The following is a 22162-nucleotide window of genomic DNA, read 5'->3' on the forward strand; positions in this document are numbered from 1 at the left end:
ATGAAATGATCTTCAGGGCAACCAGTTATAACAGTGATCAGTTTACATGTGATATTTGTTGTTTTTACAGAAGATTCTCTCTTGGCCGTATCAGTAGCTGGTGAGCTCAAAGTATGGGATCTTTCTTCATCTATCAACAGCATTCAGGTTGGCTTGTGAATTTATCCTTTATTCTTCCAATTCAAGCATATGTATTGAAATTTTTAAAATTAGAAGTACCTCTGTGTACTTTTCCCTATCTCTTTTCCAAGTTGTAGGCATTGGTAACAATTGGATGGTATCTTTCCCAACCTTTTTTCCATATGTATACACATGTTTTTATCTACACACACATGCATGCGTGCACACCTGCATATACACACACACACACACACACACATTGATTTTAATTGAAAAAATCCATCATAGAGGAATATTCTCTGTCCCTTACAACAGAAGATTCCCTTTCTTCTGGCTGTGTGTGAGCAGTGGCAGTGGTGGGGTGATTACTACAAATGACTGGGAGTAATACAGACTGGGAGTCCAATCTATTCACCTGCTCTCTGGCATCAGGCTACAAGTTGAGGTGATGAACGAAAGAACAGTCACAGTATTTGTGCTGCTGACAGAATTCTTTCAACTGCCTCATGCTCTGGGCTATCCTTCAGAATTTCTTAGCTGGGAAATTCCATAGCGTGGGAATTGTGTTGGCATCCTGAGACCAGCACACACCCAGCATTATCAGAAACATTGAGAACATAGTATTCTAAGTATTCTGTGCTGATCACTTTTTGTCTTTTCAAAATATTTTGTTCTTCTGTTTTAGCAATTAAGACACTTCAAAGGTTTCTAACAAATTGTTTTTACTTTTCATGGTTTTATCTTTCTGCTACATCTAAAAGTCAATGTATCCTGCAGTATATTCCTCGAAAGCATGTTTATTGAATGACTGTATATAATGAATTCTTGAATTCAACTGGGTTTCCTCTTTATGGTTTCTTTTGCAAAGTAGCTTCTTAGTTCAGAAAACTCAAAAGGAAAATTGGCTTTTTTAAATAATAATAGTGTGATCTACTTCTGGTGTACAGGGGAGGAGTCTTCTCATGCAGTTTGATATAAATTACCTACAACTAGTACTAATATAATTTTATTCCTTTTGAAGGAAAAGCAAGATGTTTATGAAAAGGAATCCAAATTTCTTAATTCCCTGAACTGCCGAGCAATACGATTTTGCACATATACAGAGAGACTTCTACTGGTGGTATTTTCTAAATGTTGGAAGGTATTATTAAATAACATAATAAACACAAATGTAATTTGATTTTTATCTTGTTTAGTGCAAAAATTAAAAGAATGTATTTTAAATATATACAAACATTTTAAAATATTGTTATGACAGCAGTGATTTACTTGTCTTTTATGACCGACTTTTATCAGTTTTCCTTCCCTGAATTGGGTAGTTTTGCTTCCCAGGATATTGTATATATAAAGTACATCTTAATTTTATTAATAACAAACTATTATAATAATTAGCATTTATCTCAGATTAAAGAATTGATGCCTACACTTTAGAATTAAAAAGAAAGCTAATATTTTCTCTACATACATTGGTCTTATTTTTAGATCTTTTTTCTTTTCCTGCTTTGTCATTAAATTCGTTTTTAGGGATTCCTTTCTTGTGACTGTATTCACATCTCCAAGAGGAAATGAAAGCTAAGTTACTATCATTTGATAGTATCCTTTTTTTCTCTGATATTTCATATACTTGGCTCAGTTAACAAAACTATATTGTCTTACTTAAAGGCCTATATTTCTGAACTAAAATGTAAAGTACATGGCCTAACATGTACTTTAGGATTTCTACTGTATTAACTTTTGTGTGTAATACATTTTTCAAATGTTCATGTTTGACTATCCATATGAAAATAATGAAATTGTATAGGAAATTTGGGATGTTTTGGTCTCTGTGCTTAATATTTTGGGTCTCTGTACTTATTAAGCACATTCTGGAAGATTTTTGTCAGATAGTTTATCCACTGAAACCTACCTAGGGTAAACGTGAAAAAATAAGTACTAATGAAGTATTATCTTGGCCTATGAGTGCATTGTGGCCTGTTATTAATACTTAATTGGTTGTTGTTTTAACGCTGTCATCTAAATAGTCTTGATAAGCATACTTTATCTTTCTCCTTGGTAGATTAGATAGGAAGCTTTTGTTAACAAGCATCATTCATTCTGTGTTTTAGGTTTATGATTATTGTGATTTTTCCCTTCTTTGGACTGAAGTTAGTGGGAGTGGGCAGTTCTTTTCTGGTGGAGAAGTGCTTGCTGCTCACAGAATCATCATCTGGACAGAAGATGGTCACAGTTATATCTATCAGCTGCTGAACAGGTGGGCTCAGATGGAAATGGCATACAAAACATTCAGGTAGAAAATGAACTTTGGGAGGTTTATTATGGAAAAATCCCCGCATGCTGCCCATGATCAAAAACCAGAACAAAGCAACTTTGGCACTAGAAGATTTACTCTGGGCTTGGTAGGCTTTAGCCTTTGTATGAAACAGCAGGGGATGAAGGAATGAGATTAACCATGTATAACTGGTACAGCTGGTGCTGGGTTTTCAAAAAGTCACTTGTAATTATTAACCCAACAATTTCTAACTAGAGTTTAGAAACCTGAATGGTACCATCCGGCTTTTGAAAGTGGGAGGGGAAAATACTGAATAAAGAACCCCAAAGTTCTAAACTTTGCTTTTTATATTTTGCTATGCAGTGGGCTTTCAAAAAGCATATACCCTGCTGATGGAACACTGCTTAAAGAGACCATTTATCCTCATTTACTGTGCTCTACTTCTGTGCAGGAAAATAAGGTAATGCAAGAAGAGAGTGACTGCATCAAAGCTGTTTCAGATAAGTGTTACTTTGTCTGTAACAGATTCGGGCTTGAAAAAATTGAATTGAAGCATCACATCAAATTGTTAATGAGAAAATTAAATCTAACTGTTAATGGTTACTGAAATCTTTGCCTTTAAGAAATCTATTTTTAAGTCTGATTAACTAAACAATACATACTTATTATAGAAAATTATAAATGATAAAAAAGGGAGAAATTAAAAGTTCTAATTTTATCACCATAAATATTCACTCTGAGTTTTTTATTTTATGTATTTACTTATTTTAATTGGAAAATGTTCAAATATTTGAAGGGCTGTAAGAATAGTACATAATCAGTCACATACCCTTTACCTAGATTCACCAGTCATTAACATTTGCCATATTTATTTCTTCTCTCTCTCATTCTCTTTCTCTCTCTTGCTGTCTGCATACACACACACACACCCATACACATACTCACACATTTTCCACTAACCCTTTTGATAGATATTTTGATACAAAGTTATTAACATTTTGGTATATCTACTTTAATTTTTAAATTTTATCAAATGGCTCATATCCTGCCTTTTTTTTTTTTTTACTTAACTGTATATTGAGATCATTCTTACATGCATTTAGCTATTCTTCTGTATAAAGTTTCTTGTTAAAACAAATAAAATTATGGTTCTTGGCAGAGAGTTGAGGATGTAACTGTGAGCTTTTACTTGACTAAATTATATCTTTGACACTCTATGAAGCCTGAAAATTTAAGCAGCTATTTTATTTCAGTAGTGTCAATGAAAGTTGTTTTTCTTTAACCTACTGGATTTCAGTTCAGTTCAGTCACTCAGTCTTGTCTGACTCTTTGCAACCCCATGGACTGCAGCACACCAGGCCTCCCTGTCCATCACCAACTCCTGGAGTATACTCAAACTCATGTCCATTGAGTTGGTGATGCCATCCAACCATCTCATCCTCTGTCGTCTCCTCCTCCTGCCCTCAATCTTCCCCAGCATCAGGGTCTTTTCCAGTGAATCAGCTCTTCGCATCAAATGGCCAAAGTATTGGAGTTTCAGCTTCAGCATCAGTTCTTCCAATGAATATTCAGGACTGGTTTCCTTTAAGATGGATTGGTTGAATCTCCTTGAAGTCCAAGGGACTCTCAAGAGTCTTCTACAACACCACAGTTCAAAAGCATCAATTCTTCGGTGCTCAGCTTTCTTTATAGTCCAACTCTCACATCCATACATGACTACTAGAAAAACCATAGCTTTACTAGATGGACCTTTGTTGGTAAAGTAATGTCTGCTTTTTAATATGCTGTATAGGTTTTTCATAAATTTTCTTCCAAGGAGCAAGCGTCTTTTAATTTCATGGCTGCAGTCACCATCTGCAGCAATTTTGGAGCCCCCAAAAATAATCCTACTGGATTTAGAGATCAGCTAATTCTCCAAAAAGGTATTTCATGGAGAATGGAGGCATTCTGAATTATTGATGTGTCAACCAAGGAAGTATGTTACTTTTTACACTGACAGTTTGCTTAAGTAGGCAGCATAGTTGTTGCAAATCCTATAGTTCAGTATTGTCTCTTTAATATATCTGTGAGGTTTTGTTGCAAAAACTTAATTAAGCAGTGTCAACTGAAAATTAGAACTCCAAGTGCCATTAGGGCACAGGCAAACTTTAGAGTTATGGTGTGGAGCCCTATTTCTAAAGGAATTTGTGGGCTGCAATAGAGCCTTGTTTTGCTGTTGATAACAAAATCAGTATTGTGGCTTGCTAAAAAGGCATTTTAAGTCATTTTTTAAAGGGCTTTCCCTTTCTTCCTTTTTAGTTCCTGAATGCATTTTTACATAGCACAGTTTGCCCTAAAAGCTAGATATGAGAAATGTCCTTTAAGAGCTTCTAGTCTACCGCAGGTATCAATGCTATGCATAACTATGAAGAAAAATAAAAACAATTATAAATTAACTTTAAAAAATACTAATCTTAGAGGAAGCTGCCTTTCTTTATGTTTCAAAAGGTGAAGACATGGATTTGTGAGTCTTCTATTGATATATAATTCTTATTTAGACAACCACAGCTGTTTCAATATCTTACAAGTACTTGTTTCAGTATCTTAAAAGTACTTGAAAGCCAGTGAAAATGAATGGAATAATCTGAAACTAAAAGAAGCTGGTCTACTTATACTTAGACCCTTAATTGCCCTTTATCCAGCCACAAAACTAAATTCAGTTTCTCCCTATTCAAAACATCACCAATACTCACTAAATATAAGACTTCTTAGTGCCTCCTACAGTTACAAGGTAATAAAGCATTTTTGTGGTGTAGGGAGCTGAGGTTAATGGATACAATGAAAATAGAGAATTATGCTGTATAAACATGTTTTTTGGAGTGATGCCATAAAATTGAATCCCCTTGTTTGATGATAGCATGTTCTCATGGGATATCAGGGGCTTATCTGCTGATGGAGTTGTAGTAGCAAGAATAAGGACTCACCTTTTATTCCAACAGCTTTATGAGAGCCTCCCTAGCTTCAAATCATAGCTGATGATCATCCAAGCCTGTAGCAGGGATCCTGACTGCTGAGATGAGGAACTGGGTTTTCCACGGTCTTAGCTGTGGAGTAAGACTGCAGTGTTGAGGTGGGAGTAGATAGGATAGAAACAGCCTGAAGATTGCAGATAAGGAATTTGGGAGCATGAACTAAGAGTAATGACAATGACAATGATGACAGGTAACTTTTTTTTTTTGGAGTCCTTATTATTGTTAAACACACACATGGTCTTATGTACATGAATTTCTACCATGACCCCATTTTGAAACTGATGCTCAGAGAGGTTAATTCCCAAGATTTGAACCTAAGAAGTTTGGTTCCAGAGTCTGGGAATGGACTTTGGAGTGAATTTCTCATTTGTTCTGAAAATGGATATTGAGAATGGTTTCTATTTATTGTGCCTGTGTGCTAAGTTGCTTCAGTTGTGTCCAACTCTTTGCGACCTATGGACTGTAGCCCACTAGGCTCCTCTGTCCGTGGGATTTTCCAGGCAAGAATTCTGAAGTGGGTTGCCATACCCTCCTCCATGGGAACTTCCTCACCCAGGGATTAAACCTGTGTCTCTTCTGACTCCTGCATTGGCAGAAGGGTTCTTTACCACTAGCACCACCATTCTAAGTACTTACCCTTATCAACTCATTAATCCTGACAGTAACCCAGGTAGTAGGTGCTTTTATTTATTAGCCTTCTATCACAGTTAGGGGAAAAAGAGATACAGGGAGGTTAAGTAAATTGCCTAAATCAAGTAATTGGCTCTTGTAATAGAGTTTAGTATGAGCTAAAACCAGGATTTGAATCCAGGTATTTATCCCAAGATAATTCACTGTTAATGACTATTTTATTACCTCTAGGAGGATAGGTACTTCTTGTGATAGGTGATGGGTACTATTATGAAAAATGAGAATCACATGGTAAGGGGCTCCGAGGGAGTTTTCAGTTGAACTCAAGAGATAACTACTGGAAAGGAGGAGATTGAGGCATCAAGGAGTGGGTGTGAGCAAGTGAGCAATAGTACAGAAGTGAGGGTAGAGGGGATCATCGTGGTCTGGGGAGAATGGGCTAGTGGGGCAGCACATTTTGCTTTGAGGGAGGCTGTGCTACCACCAATCTGAGTAACCACTCAGCCTCTCTGGAGCTTCATTTTCATATCAAAATCATGAGAAAATTGAGCTAGTCAATTTTAAGGTTCCCAAAGGTTGAGAGAGTTTGAGAGGCCAATAATCAAATTGTATCAACACCATTTCTAACACAAAATTGATAGCCTTGAGAAGTATAAGACCCCAAAAAAGATTTAGGGAACTTACTTCATTGAAACTGTTTTTCTTCAATGCTCTTATTTCTGGAGACTTTAGAGGATTACATATCTTGGTCTTGAATTACTTTTTTTATTCTCTTCCCATCTTAATTTCTTTATCTCTATAACAGAAATAATAATGTTTATTTACTCTGTAGCTTTGCTGTAAGGATTAAATGTAGTGATATTTTGGCCCTTAATATTCTGTAGAAATACATTATAGAATTTTTTCACTAAAATGTCTATCTGAAACTTCGGACATGTGTTTTCTGACAAGAAACTATCACTTTCTTAGACTTTTTTATTTCTGGCACCAGCACTTGGCTTTCTTTCCAGGGTGTCTTTTATTTGTACATGAAAAGAGGGTTTTGTTTTCATTTTTCTAGTCACTTAATCATTTTGACCCATTGTGCATAATCTCTATATACATGTCTGCTCAAGGAACATCTACAGTGCACTGAGGTACTAGGAAGATTCAAGGCCCATTCACTAGTAAAAGCATATCTCTCAGAGTTCTGATGCCCAATATTCATTCTATGTCTCAATAAAATTATCTTCATACACATAAATATATAGTGTATATATTTATGTAAATTATAGCATGTATTTATACTAATATCATAGTATATATTATATATATATATATATAAGTTATGGATTCATTTTTCTCTGGGGCCAGTTGGGGCCAAATTTGAAATCAAGTATGTTATATCTGAAAAATAGTCAACAAAAATTAGAAAGCACATTAATACCACAAAATTACCATACAAATATCAGTTGTTGCTATTTCAAGTGACAGTTGGAACTCAAGGATTGTAAAGAAATCAGACCTCCTCAGTGCACAGTGGAGCACTGTCATTATCACATGGGCTTTTGAGTCATAATTACTAGACTGAAAAGCCCACTGCTATCGATATCACCTTAGATAAATTAACCTCTTCCCTTTTTGATTATTCATTTGTAAAATGAGGACAATAATAATACCAACTTCACAAGATTATTTACCTTGAATACATGCAAAGCCCCTAACGGAATGTATAATATACACACAGAACATGTTCAATAAATGTTAGCTATTCTTATTAATGCTCTGAAATCTAGCTGATGACTTTGCTTTTTATTTTATAAAAAAAAATTTTTTTTTGTCTTAAGTAAGAGGCTATTTCCTAAATTTACTTGAAACTTTGAAACAGTGGGAATAAATGGAAATAATTTAGTTCACCCATGAAGTCTTGTTCTTTCATTTAAAAGCAGTGGCTGCCATTATATAGATTTTTTTTTGAAAGATTTTTTTTTTTACATAAATGTTAACTTTTTTTTAGTTGGACCAGAGCCTTCCTTTTGTTATGGGCTACATGAATGAAAGAAAAGAGCCTTTTTATAAGATACTTTTCTCTGGAGAAGTCTCTGGAAGAATTACTTTGTGGCACATCCCTGATGTTCCTGTGTCCAAGTTTGATGGTTCTCCTAGAGGTAAGACAAATTCTATTTTTAATCACCTGTCTTCTAAGAAATACTTTATAATTAATCTGGTGTTTTTTTTTTTAAGTTAAGTAATAGGAGGCTACAAACAAGAGAAAGTTCTCATGTACCACTATGCGTTAGATGCTAACATAAATATAGGTATAAACATGATGCTTATAGATCTTATACAGTAGTGCGGCCACTGTAATTCAAATTAACATCAGCTTATTGTGAGTGATGTTTTTGAATTGAAATGAATGTTGACAATATGAATACAGGGTAGGCTGATAAATCACATTCATATTTTTGAATTTGTCATTTCCATATCCTGTACTCCTTTTCAACTCATTTCTCTATTTGAAAAAGTTTCTCAGTTCTTTTTCAGTTAAGTCTAAAAATGAATCCACTATTACACATCTATTCTTCTGAGGCTCCTTAAGGGAGAGGGAACCAATAAAAAAGCATTTGGAGTGAAAACAATGCATAGCAGGAGAACTTCCTGCCTATAGCACACTATTAGGATGGCAAAAGAGCCTCTATGTGCCCCCAGGTATGGTGCCTTGATACTATTTTCTATATCTGTGATGAATTTATAAACCAAATTTTTCCCCTTTGTGTGTTTTCTTCTCAGAGATACCAATAACTACCACTTGGACCCTTCAAGATAATTTCGATAAGCATTATACCACATCACAAAGTATTAGTGACTACTTCTCTGGGCTTAAAGATGAGAATGAAACTGCGGTTGTCACTTCATCAGAGTATGTTCCAAGTCTTGATAAACTAATATGTGGCTGTGAAGATGGGACAATATTCATTACACAGGCTTTGAATGCTGCCAAAGCAGGACTTCTTGAAGGCGGTTCTTTACTAAAAGGTCTTGAATTTAATTTGACCCTATTTACTCAATTTACCTAAGTTTCAACTAATAAGCTATACTAAGAAGATTGCTGAAGCTTAAAAAATTGTAGGCATTTGCTAGTAAATTTGTGCATGTTTTAATGCTAAAGTAAAACACATATAGGTTTTTAAAAAAGTCAAATAGAAGACTATATGATGAGAAATAAATTTCTCTCCTTATTTGATCTTCCAGGAAGATCACCAAAGGCAAGTGCTAATAAGTTTCTTTATACCCTTTCTGAAATTTCCTATGCATATATAGGCATATAACAAGATAGCAGTATACATTCTTTTAGTTGTATTATAAAAATAAAACCACAGCCTACATATTTTACTAAAATATTCTTAAATCTTAAATATTTTGGAGCACATTCTTTATGACTTCATTTTAAATGATTAATAATAATTGAATTTTAATTGAAAAAGTCTCCTATGATGTGTGTTTAAGATTTTTCTAGCCTTTGGCTAGACTATAGACAATGCAGAATTAACTCTCTTTGCACATATATGTGGGTACATGTATAGAATTATTTTCCAGTAGAATTACTAGATCAACCTTTATGTATATTTTTAATTTTGAAAATATATCTTAAAATGTTTTCCAAAGTACATCAATGTACATGTGTATCCACTAACACACATGTATAAAAATGCCTTTTTCCTCAAACCTTAGCCAAACTTCTATTCTATTCAACTTTTTAATATTTGACAATCAGGAAAAAGTGGTATCTTCCTATTTTAGTTTTTCATTTTTGTGTCAATGAAATATAAATATGTTTTTACATATCTTTGTGCATTACAACAGCAAAAATATATTAAGTAAAGACCATTATGCAGAAAGTTGTCTTATGTAAAAGAAGCAAATATAGAGGTGACTGAGATTTGGAGTTGTGTAGGTAAATTTGTTTGAGGAGGGCATAGCAACCCACTCCAGTATTCTTGCGTGGAGTATCCCCAAGGACAGAGAAGCCTGGCAGGCTACTGTCCATGGAGTCACAAAAGAGTCAGACAGAACTTAGTGACTAAACAACGAAGACAACAACAGTGTACTGCTATATGTATCAATGGCTGATGCTAAAAGTTAGTAAAAAAGCTTAAGACCTTAGCATATTTTATCTTGACTGATTTATCTTATCCAGAAAAAAAAGCAGATATCTACATTTGACTGGTAGCATCTGAATTAATATTCATCTGGTTTGTTAGTGGATATAAAATGAAGAGGTGTCTGATGGAATAGAAGTAATAATAATTCTTTGTGACCCAGTGTAAATAAAAAGAGATTGTGGTCTGTGGTCCTCTCTAATTTTTTTGAGTTTAGCCAATAATGAAGGAAGAAGAAGTGTGGAAACTGGGTATCAGTAAGTTTGTGTTCTACTTCAGCTATGGTATGAAATACCCAGGTTTCATATGGTATGAAACCCAGGTTTTCATACCCAGGTTGTCCTACCAAGTGCCAATGCTAAGAAATTATGTACATTATCTTATTTCACATAGTTGTCTTGTGTGAAGTAAGGGCTATTTTATCGCACTGTTTCAGATGCAGTACCTGTGGCTTAGAGGGAAAAAGCAAGTTGTCCATGGTGACCCATCTAGTAACCAACAGACCCAGAAAAACAAAACCAGATTTGTTCAATAGCAAAGCTATGCTCTTAAACATTATGCTGTGTTTCTTCACACTTGAATTCAAGTCACTTAACCCTTCTGAGCCTCAGATGCTTTATCAGTAAAACGAAGTGGTGGAACTAGGTAACCTGTAATATCTTCTGAAGCAAAAATATTCTGTGAAACTTTGGTTTTCTTTTGTACTAGATGTGATCATGTTGTTTTAAAGGACAGCAGAAATGTTCTGAGATTATTTTTGTAGACACAGAATGTATGAACTGTCACTCTTTTATGACAGAGTTTGCTATTTCTTGGCACTGGAACTGGTAACTTGCTAACATCCTTAAAGAATTAATCGACTTTGAACAACCGGCTTCAGTGCTCTATTAAAAGCATGACCTAGCTTGTAGTGAGGCACTTGCCTTTTGAAATAATCCAAGGGTTGTTCTCATCAGGTGGCCAAAGTATTGGAGCTTGAGCTTCAGCATCAGTTCTTCCAATGAATATTCAGGGTTGATTTCCTTTAGGATTAACTGGTTGATCTCCTAGCTATCCAAGGGACTCTCAAAAGTCTTCTCCAGGACCACAGTTCAAAAGCATCAATTCTTTGGTGTTCAGCCTTCTTTATGGTCCAATGCAAAAGACCCTGATGCTGGGAAAGATTGAGGGCAGGCGGAGAAGGAAGCGACAAAGGATGAGATGGTTAGATAGCATCATGACTCAATGGATGTGAGTTTCAGCAAACTCTGGGAGATGGTGAAGAACAGGGAAGCCTGGTGTGCTGCAGTCCATGGGGTTGCAAAGAGTCAGACACAACTTAGCAATTGCACAACAACAACAAAAGGTTGTTTATTAATTTTCTTAGTCAACTGCCTACTTTTAATTATATGCAGTTTTCTTACACTAAAAATTTATAAAAGAAAATTTCAGAACTATTTCTTGAACAAAAATAACTTTCTTTTATTATTTGGTGTTTGGTTGTTTTCCAGGTTCCCTTCCTCAGAAAGTTCTCAAAGGTCATCACCACAGTGTTACTTCCTTGCTTTACCCACATGGTCTCTCTTCAAAATTAGACCAAAGTTGGCTGGTGTCTGGGGACCAGGACTCATGGGTCATCTTGTGGAATATCTTTACTGAAGAAATTTTGCATAAATTCTTTTTGCAAGCTGGCCTGGTAACAAGTCTTCTGATGTCTCCAGAGAATTTCAAAGTAAGTTAAGATGATGGGTGAAACGTAACACATAAATTTAAGTTATATAACATTTCAGAACATTTAAAAATTCTAAGGAAAAGTAGTTCCATGGAAAAGAAAAAATACCCATAATACAACTGGGTGATTTTTATGAATTCGTTTTCTTATTTGTTATGTATTCTATTATTTTTTACAGCTTAAACAGATAAAGCGGTTCTAAAGCAGAAGTCTCATCAATTCTTGCCTTTACAAAAGTCAGTTAATTCTCTTTAACTTATACTTACTTACACTTTTTCCCCTAGTTCTACATCTTAATTTTTAATGAAATTATCTTTTCTTTTTAAATAAAAAGTAATGGACACTGAGGGCTTCCAGGTGGTGCTAATGGTAAAGAACCTACCACCCAGTGCAGGAGATATAAGAGGCTCAGGTTTGATCTATGAGTCGGGAACATTCCCTGGAGTAGGGCATGGCAACCCACTCCAATATTTTTGCCTGGAGGATCCCATGGACAGAGGAATCTTGTGTGTTACAGTCTATAGGGTCACAAAGAGTCAGACACAACTGAAGCGACTTAGCACGCATGCACTCAATGGACACTCAATGGAAAAATAAATACATAGGAATTGTAAATTAAAATTAACTTTTGCCTTTAACAGTTTAATAATAATAATGATCATTACATTTTCTTTTTCTTAAATAGATTTTTATTTGCTCTTTTATTTATTTTCAACATTGAACTTTCAAATATTTTCAACATTGAACTTTCTCAAATTTATGAGCATCTACCTTATGCTAAGGAAAGGAAATATTTTCAGATATAATTTTCTCATGCAATGTCAGCTTAAATTCAGCCTTCATAAAGCTGATATCTTTGATAAAATATGAACAAACAAGTTTTGAGTTCTCTGAGTTTATGTTAGTTGACTGACTTGCAAAAATTATTTCTCCACAGTAATATTATGAAAAATCAACTCCAAAGTAAAACCAAAGAAAACTTTCACTGTATTTTTGTAGTAAGAAAAAATTAAAGCAGTATTTCAGGAACAGAAATGATTAAACAAAATAGTATAACAAAGTTAAGTGAGCCCTACAACCCCCTCGCCCCCTTTAAAAAAAAAAAACAACTATCTGGTGGTTTGAGATACCTTGATACGTCTTTTATTCCTGAAGTTCTTCCTTTTTAAAAAAAATATATATTTTCCTTTAGACTCTAGGATAGTAGTCCAAATCAGTTCCACTTCTCACTCCTTTTACTTCTGCCTCAGTCATTGCTGATTTGGAGTCAGAGCTCCAAAGATCAGGACACATTCAAAGCCAAATACTAGGGGAGTTTATTGAAAGGACTTAAGAGGCAATCCTTAGGCATCCAAGACAAATACTACAGCAACCAACAAGGACCTCCTGTATAGCATATGGAACTCTGCTCAATGTTATGTGGCAGTCTGGACGGGAGGGGAGTTTGGGGGAGAAACCTCTCCTCCTCCTGGGTGCATGCTCAGTCATGTCCGACTCTTTATGACTCCATGGACTGTAGCTTGCTAGGCTTCTCTGTCCATGGGGATTCTCCAGGCAAGAATACTGGAGTGGGTTGCCATGCCCTCCTCCATAATCAGCTATACTCCAATACAGAATAAAAATTTTAAAAACAAAAACACTACAGCAGAATCTGCAGTGGAACTTTAACTCAAATTCAGAAACTAAGGTTACTCTTAGAATCCACTGCCCCAATATGGTCTGCTTTTCTGTGATTACTCCTTTATCTTGTCACTTCCTATGATTTCTTTTAGCTTTGCAACTTCAAATGACTAGAAAAGACAATCCACTTGGCCTAGTAGGGGTCTACTGTCTACTCTAGCCATAGAATCTGTGTTCACATGTTATTTTCTTGTGTTATATGTGTGTGTGAATTTCCTGAAGTACACTGGGCTGTCTATTCTAGAAGCTGTGGGTTGAGCAGGTTCTCCACGAAGTAATAGTTGGGCGACAGTGCCATCTGCCCCATTCGACAAGTCCAGCCTCCCCATATATCACCTGTCATTTTTGATTCCCGCCCCCCTCAGAATTTCTGCAGGCTCCTTTAAAAAGGAGAGGAGAAATTTATTATTAGGAAAAATAACACATCCCCCAGTGCCCCACTGAGAGAGGTCGTGATTGGCACTGGGAGATTCTCAAAGGGATGTCAACTGATGCTTTTAACATAGCAGCCAGAAGTCTGGCCAGGTGCCTTAGGAAAAGTAGGAGCATCCGTATTGCAAAATGGTTAGAAAAGATAAAAGAGAGCGCAGACAAAATGCCCACTCATCCTCCTTCCCCCACTCCAGCCATCCCCACTGTTGGCTGATCAGTGCATGGCCCTCGTGGTGAGGCACAGAGCTGCCCTGTAAACTTCTGGGTGAGCCTTGGCAGCACCCAGCAAGAATGGTGTTTGTCCTAAACTATGCTCAAGGTAACCACATGCTGATGTCTTAAAAGTATCTTAAGAATTTTTGTCCTGTGAGACTATTTTTGGTCCTTGTGTCTTTGAAGCTGTACATTCAGCTGGAACTATCTAATGCTTACCTCTTTTAGATTGTGTCTACACTGAGTTTCCTGTTTGGATTAGAATTTGTATAGTTCTGGGAACAGCACCAAATCACATTTTGAGACTGTAAGTGGAAAATACCAGCTCATGATACCCTTGGGCCTAAGCTTGTGTCTACAAATAGCTTCTTTTTGTGGCAACAAATTAGTTCTGGGGTTTATTTTATTCTGCATTATTTCCGATGTCTGCCTCACTGCCTGAATCTGCTGAGTGATGGTCAAGTCCTTCATTTATCTTATGAGTAGATCTGGCCTGGAATTCTCCTCTTGCCATGCGTCTTTTGACCTTCCTGATATGTCTTTGAATCTAAAATCTACTTGGTGTGCAAAGTTCCCCTGTGCAGTGTTATACGGAGAGGTGCTATAGAAAGCAGATCCGTCCTTTGGTAAATGGGGTTTTAACAAAAACTCATGTTACTCAGGGGGAAATCAGGTTTAATTTTAAAGAAAGCATTTGACTATTTACTTACAAAGAATGCTGGATTTTCTTTGTTCCACAGCTGCGAAGTTATCAGGTAATCTGCTGTGTGTGCAGTGACCACTCTGTGGCTCTTCTTCACCTGGAGGGGCGGAGGTGCCTCCTGAGTGCCCGGAAGCACCTTTTCCCTGTGAGGATGATTAAGTGGCATCCCGTTGAGAACTTTCTGATTGTTGGATGTGCAGATGACTCTGTTTACATCTGGGAAATTGAAACAGGTATATTGAAATTACACCCCTTTTTATCCTTTACATATGTATGCATCAAAATGCATCTGTATGTATTTCCAGAAAATACATGCGAATCCCTCACTTCCTTTTCCCTTTGGTTGAGCTACACTTAAAGGCTTTGTTTGCAGGCATGTATGGAAAATAAACACCATGGCCCAAGTCAGATCCTGACCCACTGGTGATTAGCTGACACAGCAGTGCACAGGACTGAGCCGGATATTTCTGGAAGCTATAAATAAAAACATAAGTTATCTACTTTAATTATTAACAAGAGAGAAATTTAGTGTCCTACTACTAGTCTCAAATTATCATTGAATTCTGCCTTCTTCAGCATACTCACCATCTCAGCAACATTTTGAGCTAATTGATGATCAGTAATAATGGAATATAATTAATTACAAAACTCCAAAAAGTTGAGTCAGGGAAACTGAAAACTGAGTGGTTCAATTGAACTTTTGATGTCATAGCATAGAGAATATATAGTTTTAAGTTTTAAGTTTTTTTAAAAAAGTTTTACTCTATAACTCTTAAGTTGAGAGCAACACATTTCAGGCAAATGCTGGGAACAAATCAAATACGGTGAAGTAATTAATGAATGTGAGTCAAGGGAGTGCACTGGAGAGTACATTTCACTGAAACCATTGCATGATTCGTATTGATTAATCCGTGGTGGTTTTATGTTGGGTGTTATTAACAGACTGGATAGTTTATAATGTTATGGTTTAGAGCAATACTTCACCAAAATAATTGCTATTTTCTTTATATTTGATGTTCATGTGTTAATGATGACACACAGAGGATGCAACATAGTATCACCTTACATTTGTGCCTGCTTTAAGCTTTGATGGGCTTTCATGCTCATTTCCCATTAGAGTATCACAATTTCTAGGGTAGATAGAAGAGGTATTTTTCCTCATTGTATCCATGAGGAATCTGTAGGTCTGATTTGTAAATGTGCGAGATTACACACTAGTAAGTGGTGAACCAATATGAGGCTCCCCATTGTTCTTTGCACATATTCACAGAACTAGAAGAGCTTTAGAATTCTTAGGTAATCTATCAACTAAGTGATGTTTGAGTATAATGGATAAAATAGGTTCTAATGCTTGGGCTTGCCTCCAGGACCTACTAATGAAGAACTATATGACCTTGGACAAATAACTTGGCTTCACTGCATGTCAATTTCCTCATCTATGAAATGGGAGTAATAGTACTTGTCTTCCCTTACATTAACAAATACCTAAAATGCTTGTAAACAGTGCCTGTAGGTGCCAAGTCTTAAGTAAGAGTTGACTATTTTAAATATTATCCAAAAATGTGGCAAAATCTTGATTTTTGCTTGTGAAATCTGAATCTGTAAAACATATACACTGACAAATGTGTGCAACTACATTGTTTTTTAATGGTTATGATAGTATTTATTTAATTGTTTTATATTGGAGTATAGTTGATATAATAATGTGCTAGTTTCAGGTGTCAACAAAGTGGTTAAGTTATATATATATACATGTATCCATTCTTTTACAAATTCTTTTCCCAATTAGGTTGTTACAGAATATTGAGCAGAGTTTCCTGTCCTATACAGTAGGTCCCTGTTGGTTATCCATTTTTTAAAAAGCACAACTGCATTGTTTTTAATTTTGAAATTTTAAATACTTGCTAATCAAACATATTTTCTCTTAGAAAACAGAGTCTAGGAAGAATAAAAAAAATCTGGGTACTCATAAGTCTTTATGGTTCCATTGCCCCACCAGGATACCTTTCAAGCTATGCAACTTTTTATTTATTTCTTTTTGATGGAACAGGCAGTAATGGAGGGAAGAAAAACCACTAGTAGTTCTTGAAACCCTATTTATTCCAACATTGTATTTTAATATTTATTTTTATGCTCCCCAAATATATAATCAAATGGAGAACAGTTGAAGAATAGAGAGAAAAATAAAAATGGAATCCTATCCCACTCCCTAAAGATAGCTGCTCTTAATATTTTGATCTACTTTCTGTCAGACATCTTTCTATGTCAATAAACAGACGTCTGTATTGTATTTCAGTCATGGTCCTGGCCAGAAACTGAATTCAACCCAGGTGGGTAAAATGAAGAGACTGTAATGAAAGGACTCTTTAGAGGGATGTGGATAGGGACTAGGGAACAGACAAGGAATGGACAGTGAGGCCATTACCTGAACACTAGCAGTATCAGGAAGCTCTTACCATCTCTAGGGCTGAAGTGAACAATGAGAAAATAGTAGTACTGGAACCCAATTCAAGCTGAAGCCAGAGGCGTGATTACTCTCTGGGGTCACAGAGTTCCCTGGGTCTTCCTGGTGGCACTGGTGGTAAAGAACTGCATGCCAATACAGGAGATGTAAGAGACGCAGGTTCAGTCTTTGGATTGGGAAGATTCCCTGGAGAAGGGAATGCCAGCCCCCTCCAGTGTTCTTGCCTGGAGAATCCCATGGACAGAGGAGCCTGGCAGGCTACAGTCCATAGGGTTGCAAAGAGTCAGACATGACTGAAGCGACTTAGCTCACATTCATAGAGCTCCCACCAGAAATGCAGTACTGAGACAAAGAGAGCTGGAGGAAATTCTCTTCTCTTTCCTTTTGCAGTCACCTTCATTAGTTTAATCCAACTGAAAGTCAGACAGGAAGGGCAGTTTTAGAAATTGGTCAAGGGCACAGAGCAAGACACAGAAGGGTATCGGAAGGATGGAGTGGGTTGACAAGTGAACAATAATTGACATAGTGGCCATTATGGATACGCCATACTTTAACTCAGGAATCTCCTACAATTGGTTATTTATATTTTTTTCCTATAAAAAAATTTGTTTTAAAATGGCCATATAAACTGATATGTGCATGTTTAGTGCTCGATTAACTTACAGGATATTTGTTCCAAATGAAATTATGAGGCTACTTATCTCTTGCTAATCTACAGTAATAGTTTATGAACTACCATAACTCATCTTAAGCTTATAACTGGTGAAAAATTGTCACCAATAATTATATCATTGCCTTTATATTTGTGACGTGACTTTTTACTTTTTCAAAGCCTCCTCGGGTTGATAATCTTATTTGAGCCCCGCAACACTCTGGAGACAGCTGACAGCTGAACTCCTTACCACACTCATTCCTTATGAATAAGTCTATGCTGTTCCTTTTAGTCTGTGTCTTGTATTGGCTTTGTTTTGAGCTGCCTTTAACCTCAGCAATTCCAATTTTGTTGAAAATTTAATGAACTACTTTTTCTTTCTCACGCTGCATTTCATCTAGCTAATATACTTCCAATATGTTTATTCTACTTGATACTTATTTTATCTTTTTCTGGTAAAGGTGGGAAAATCCAGGATCAGGAAGACTTTCCATTTCCATTTCATAAAGTTAGGGGAGAAAAGTACCAGCTAGGACCAAAACAGTTAGGCTGAAAAATGGTCTATGAGGGTCTAGAATATGCTTGTTCACTGACATGACTAGCACTTGAATGAATGAATGAACCAACCAAAGTTTTCTTAGACTTCAACAGATTGAGCACAAATGAGTTCATCTTACCATTGGCCAGTTGTGGTGGCTCTTAGATCCTGGCTGCCCAGCTGTAGATAGATCCTTAGCTTTCTCCTCCAAGTCTTCCCTAGGGTTATTGGAATTCACAGGCACATGCCTCACTTCCTTGTGTAGAAGTCTGTATATTTTCTACACCAACCAACTTTTCCTATTTTTATCCTTTCAGTTTTGCCAAAAAGTTCAAACTTCGTTCTATGTGTGAACAGACCTATTCTCTGCTCCATTTCTCCAACATGCTGCCTCCTCTGAATACATGGAGAAGGAATAAATGGACACTCAGGCATTTATCAGATCTTTCAGCACTACAGCAACTCCAGAGCTCCCTAGAAGGAAAAATAGGAGGTGTCAATGGGATACGGATTTGGGGGAAAGAGACCTAGAAATAAAAGGCAAGGGAAAGGGAGTAAAGCCAAAAGTAATTAAAATTCTCAACCGCACCACAAGCCACCTTGGTGGAAGGTGAGGGGGTGGGGTTTAGATTAGGTCCTGTGTCACTTTACTCTAGTTGTGGAGGACAGGGTATGAGACTAGCTCTTCACAGACACTTTATAACAACCCATTCTCACTTTATTCATGAGATGTATTTATTCACTTATTTATTCTCTCTGGTAGAATGCACAGGCATATTCTAGAGCCATGTACCACCCATGCCTATCTTATCTTGAAATCGTCAGAGGTGTATCTTTTCAGTGACAGGTGGCATAGTCAGATATGTAACAGGGTAAAGTATGGGATCATAGGTGGGCATGCTTGTCTCGTGGGAGAAGCAAACAATCAGAGCAGAGTATTTATGCAGCAGTGGGGGCCCTTGTCTTCTGGATAAAAGTGCAGCGCTGCCACGTTGGGAGTGATGAGGGCATCCAGTTTTGCTTATTGATTTGCCGGATGTCCCATGATGTTTAGGCCTGATTAGGAAGGGAAAAAATTGGAGATGTCACTTTGATTAATATTTGAGCTCTCACATTGTATTTGGCACTGACAACTCTGGGCAGTTTTGTCACTCTCATTGCTGAGACACAACAAGGATAATGTAATACTGATTTTTTCCCCCTAAAATACACACCAGAAATAAATCTCAGCTCCAAGTTCATTTTTCTTTTAAGAATTGAATTTAAATTAATTCTGAGGACTTTTCTGTTTACAGCAAAGAATTTACATAATAGAAAACTTGTGTAATGAATTTGTGTTATTAAATGTAAATATTATTATGATTATTATCAAAGGGTTTCTGTTAAGCTTATGGCCTGTGTTATGAGATATGCCCTATTAAACAACTGAATGTTTTTGTGTGGGGGAAAGATAAAGTCACATTTGCTTGAAAGTAAAACATTTATTGATAAGATAGGTCAAGAAAACTTCATCTGTAAAGGGTTGGGCAGTTAACATTCTAAGCTTTGTGATTCATATGATCTCTGTTGCAGCTACTGAACTCTGCCCTCATATGTAGCACAGAGGCCATTGATAATACATAAAGGAGTGGGTGCAGCTGTGTTCCAATAAACCTTTATTTACAAAAGCAGATGACAGGCTGAATTTGTGTCTTGCAGTGGCAGTTTATAGACCCCCCCGCCAAGAATGATGGTAGTTCTTTTAAAGATCATTATTTTCACAGCTCATTCTGAAGCAGTTTATAATTTTAATTCGTCATATTTCACCAACTCTGTATGGTTATACCCATTTTGCTGAGGAGGAAATGGAACACAGAGAACGTTCGAGTCTGAAGATCCCCACGCTAAGTGTTGGGTACTTGATCTGTGCTGAGTTTGTCTTCTGTTCTCGTCTGTTCCTTCTGCAGATGGAGGTCAGCTTTCTGAGACTGTCAAGCAGGGAATTAGATTAAAAAAAAAAAAAAAACTCAGAAGAAAAGAAATGGCTACCAGGAAACCCACCAATGCTCTCCTGAAGGAGAGGAACTCTGGCTATCTCTCAGTGCCTGGCTCTCAATTTACACATGGTTCTAACAGCCCTGGTCATCTGATTTCTCAGACGGCAGATTAGAAACAGCAAATTGCAAGTGGGGAGACTGTTAGTGGCAGGAACTCTGATAGCAGAAGCGAGAGCTGACAGGAAGGCAGGAGAAGCACGCGTACGAGTCACTGCTCAGGGCCGTCTTTCTTGTGCTCCTGGGAAGATGGTCATCCAAAAAAAAAAAAAAAAAATGCTGAAATCATTTCCCTTGTTCAGGAAGCTCTTAGACATGCTTACACAGTTTATGGGCAACTGCCAGTCCCCTCCTGTGACTCCTGCTGGGAGCTAGGCTTTATCTTTCCCAGGCACTGGCTTCAGGAAGAATATCTAAAGGTATTATATCCAAGGTGGATTCCAAACCTCAGGAAATCTCAAGAAGGGTTTGGGGCCTGGGGTTCAAGGCCAGTGAGTGGGTAGAGCTGAGAGTCCCTGTGAATCTGTTTTTGCTAATTTCTTCTTACGTCTGCTCAGTAAAGTGAGCTGAGTGACCTTGAGCAGGAAGCTTGACTTGCAGCGAGGCCTGAGGATCCAGCCTCTAGTTATGACATGGTTTCTGTGGGAAAACACACTCTGAGTTTTAAAACCGTCTTATAAACAGACAGTGGGAACAAAGCCTATGAATATGAAATTAAGGAAGTAGGGAAGAAGACAATACATTTCAGAGTTATTTTCACCACAGGTGTTAAATTTCCTCTCTTAATTTCTTAGTGAAATTAGTAGCAGTTAGCTATAAAAGTATCCATCTACCATGATGCCATACAAATGATACATTTGTTCTTCCGTGGTTTCAAAGTACAAGAAGAAAAGAAAATTTAAAAACTAGAACTCTTAAGAAAAATAAGATGAGGCTTGTCAACTAATAGTTAATAGGACATATTTTTAGAAAACATCCAGTGTTTAATCTACTGTAGATCTGAGTTTGCTTTAACTGTTTAGGATGAAGCTATATAGATATATGCAAGACACAGTTTCCCAGATATATATATAGTCATATTTTCCCTAACACAATAGAATCATGCATCTAAATTCCTACTTTGCCACTCCAGAATACCACACAAGGTCACTACCTGGAGAAGTAATTTTCCAGTCCACAAGTTTTAGTTGGTTTTCTTCTTTTGTAGTATATAGTATATTTAGTTGTTGTTTAGCTGCTAAGTCGTGTCCAAATCTTTTGCTACCCCATGGACTATAGCCCAGCAGCCTCTTCTGTCCATGAGGTTTCCCAGGCAAGAAATACTGGAGTGGGTTGCTATTTCTGTCTCCAGGGGATCTTCCTGACCCAAGGATCAAACCTGCATCTCCAGTATTGGCAGGTGGATTCTTGACCACTGAGCTACCAGGGAAAACCTACTATATTTAGTATATAGAATATAAAATAAAGCTTTCCTTGTGGCTCAGCTGGTAAAGAATCTGCCTGCAATGTGGCAGACCTGGGTTTGATCCTAAAAATTTATAATTCCACTAGTTACCAACTATAGCAT

At 36.7% G+C, this 22162-nt stretch overlaps 1 protein-coding gene across 1 annotated transcript in view; it reads left to right on the forward strand.

Annotated features, from left to right (window-relative positions):
* The window catches only part of WDR72 (WD repeat domain 72), a 210150-nt gene that overhangs the window by 36285 nt on the left and 151703 nt on the right, over nucleotides 1-22162 (forward strand). Inside the window, exons 6-13 of the mRNA XM_043472933.1 lie at nucleotides 71-147; nucleotides 1142-1261; nucleotides 2226-2371; nucleotides 2753-2849; nucleotides 8027-8177; nucleotides 8800-9045; nucleotides 11660-11880; nucleotides 14946-15141. Coding sequence (XP_043328868.1) covers nucleotides 71-147; nucleotides 1142-1261; nucleotides 2226-2371; nucleotides 2753-2849; nucleotides 8027-8177; nucleotides 8800-9045; nucleotides 11660-11880; nucleotides 14946-15141 — 1254 coding nt within the window. The remainder of the gene's footprint in view (nucleotides 1-70; nucleotides 148-1141; nucleotides 1262-2225; nucleotides 2372-2752; nucleotides 2850-8026; nucleotides 8178-8799; nucleotides 9046-11659; nucleotides 11881-14945; nucleotides 15142-22162) is intronic.

This window comes from Cervus canadensis, chromosome 6 (assembly GCF_019320065.1).
Source record: "Cervus canadensis isolate Bull #8, Minnesota chromosome 6, ASM1932006v1, whole genome shotgun sequence".
NCBI classification, from domain to species: domain Eukaryota; kingdom Metazoa; phylum Chordata; class Mammalia; order Artiodactyla; family Cervidae; genus Cervus; species Cervus canadensis.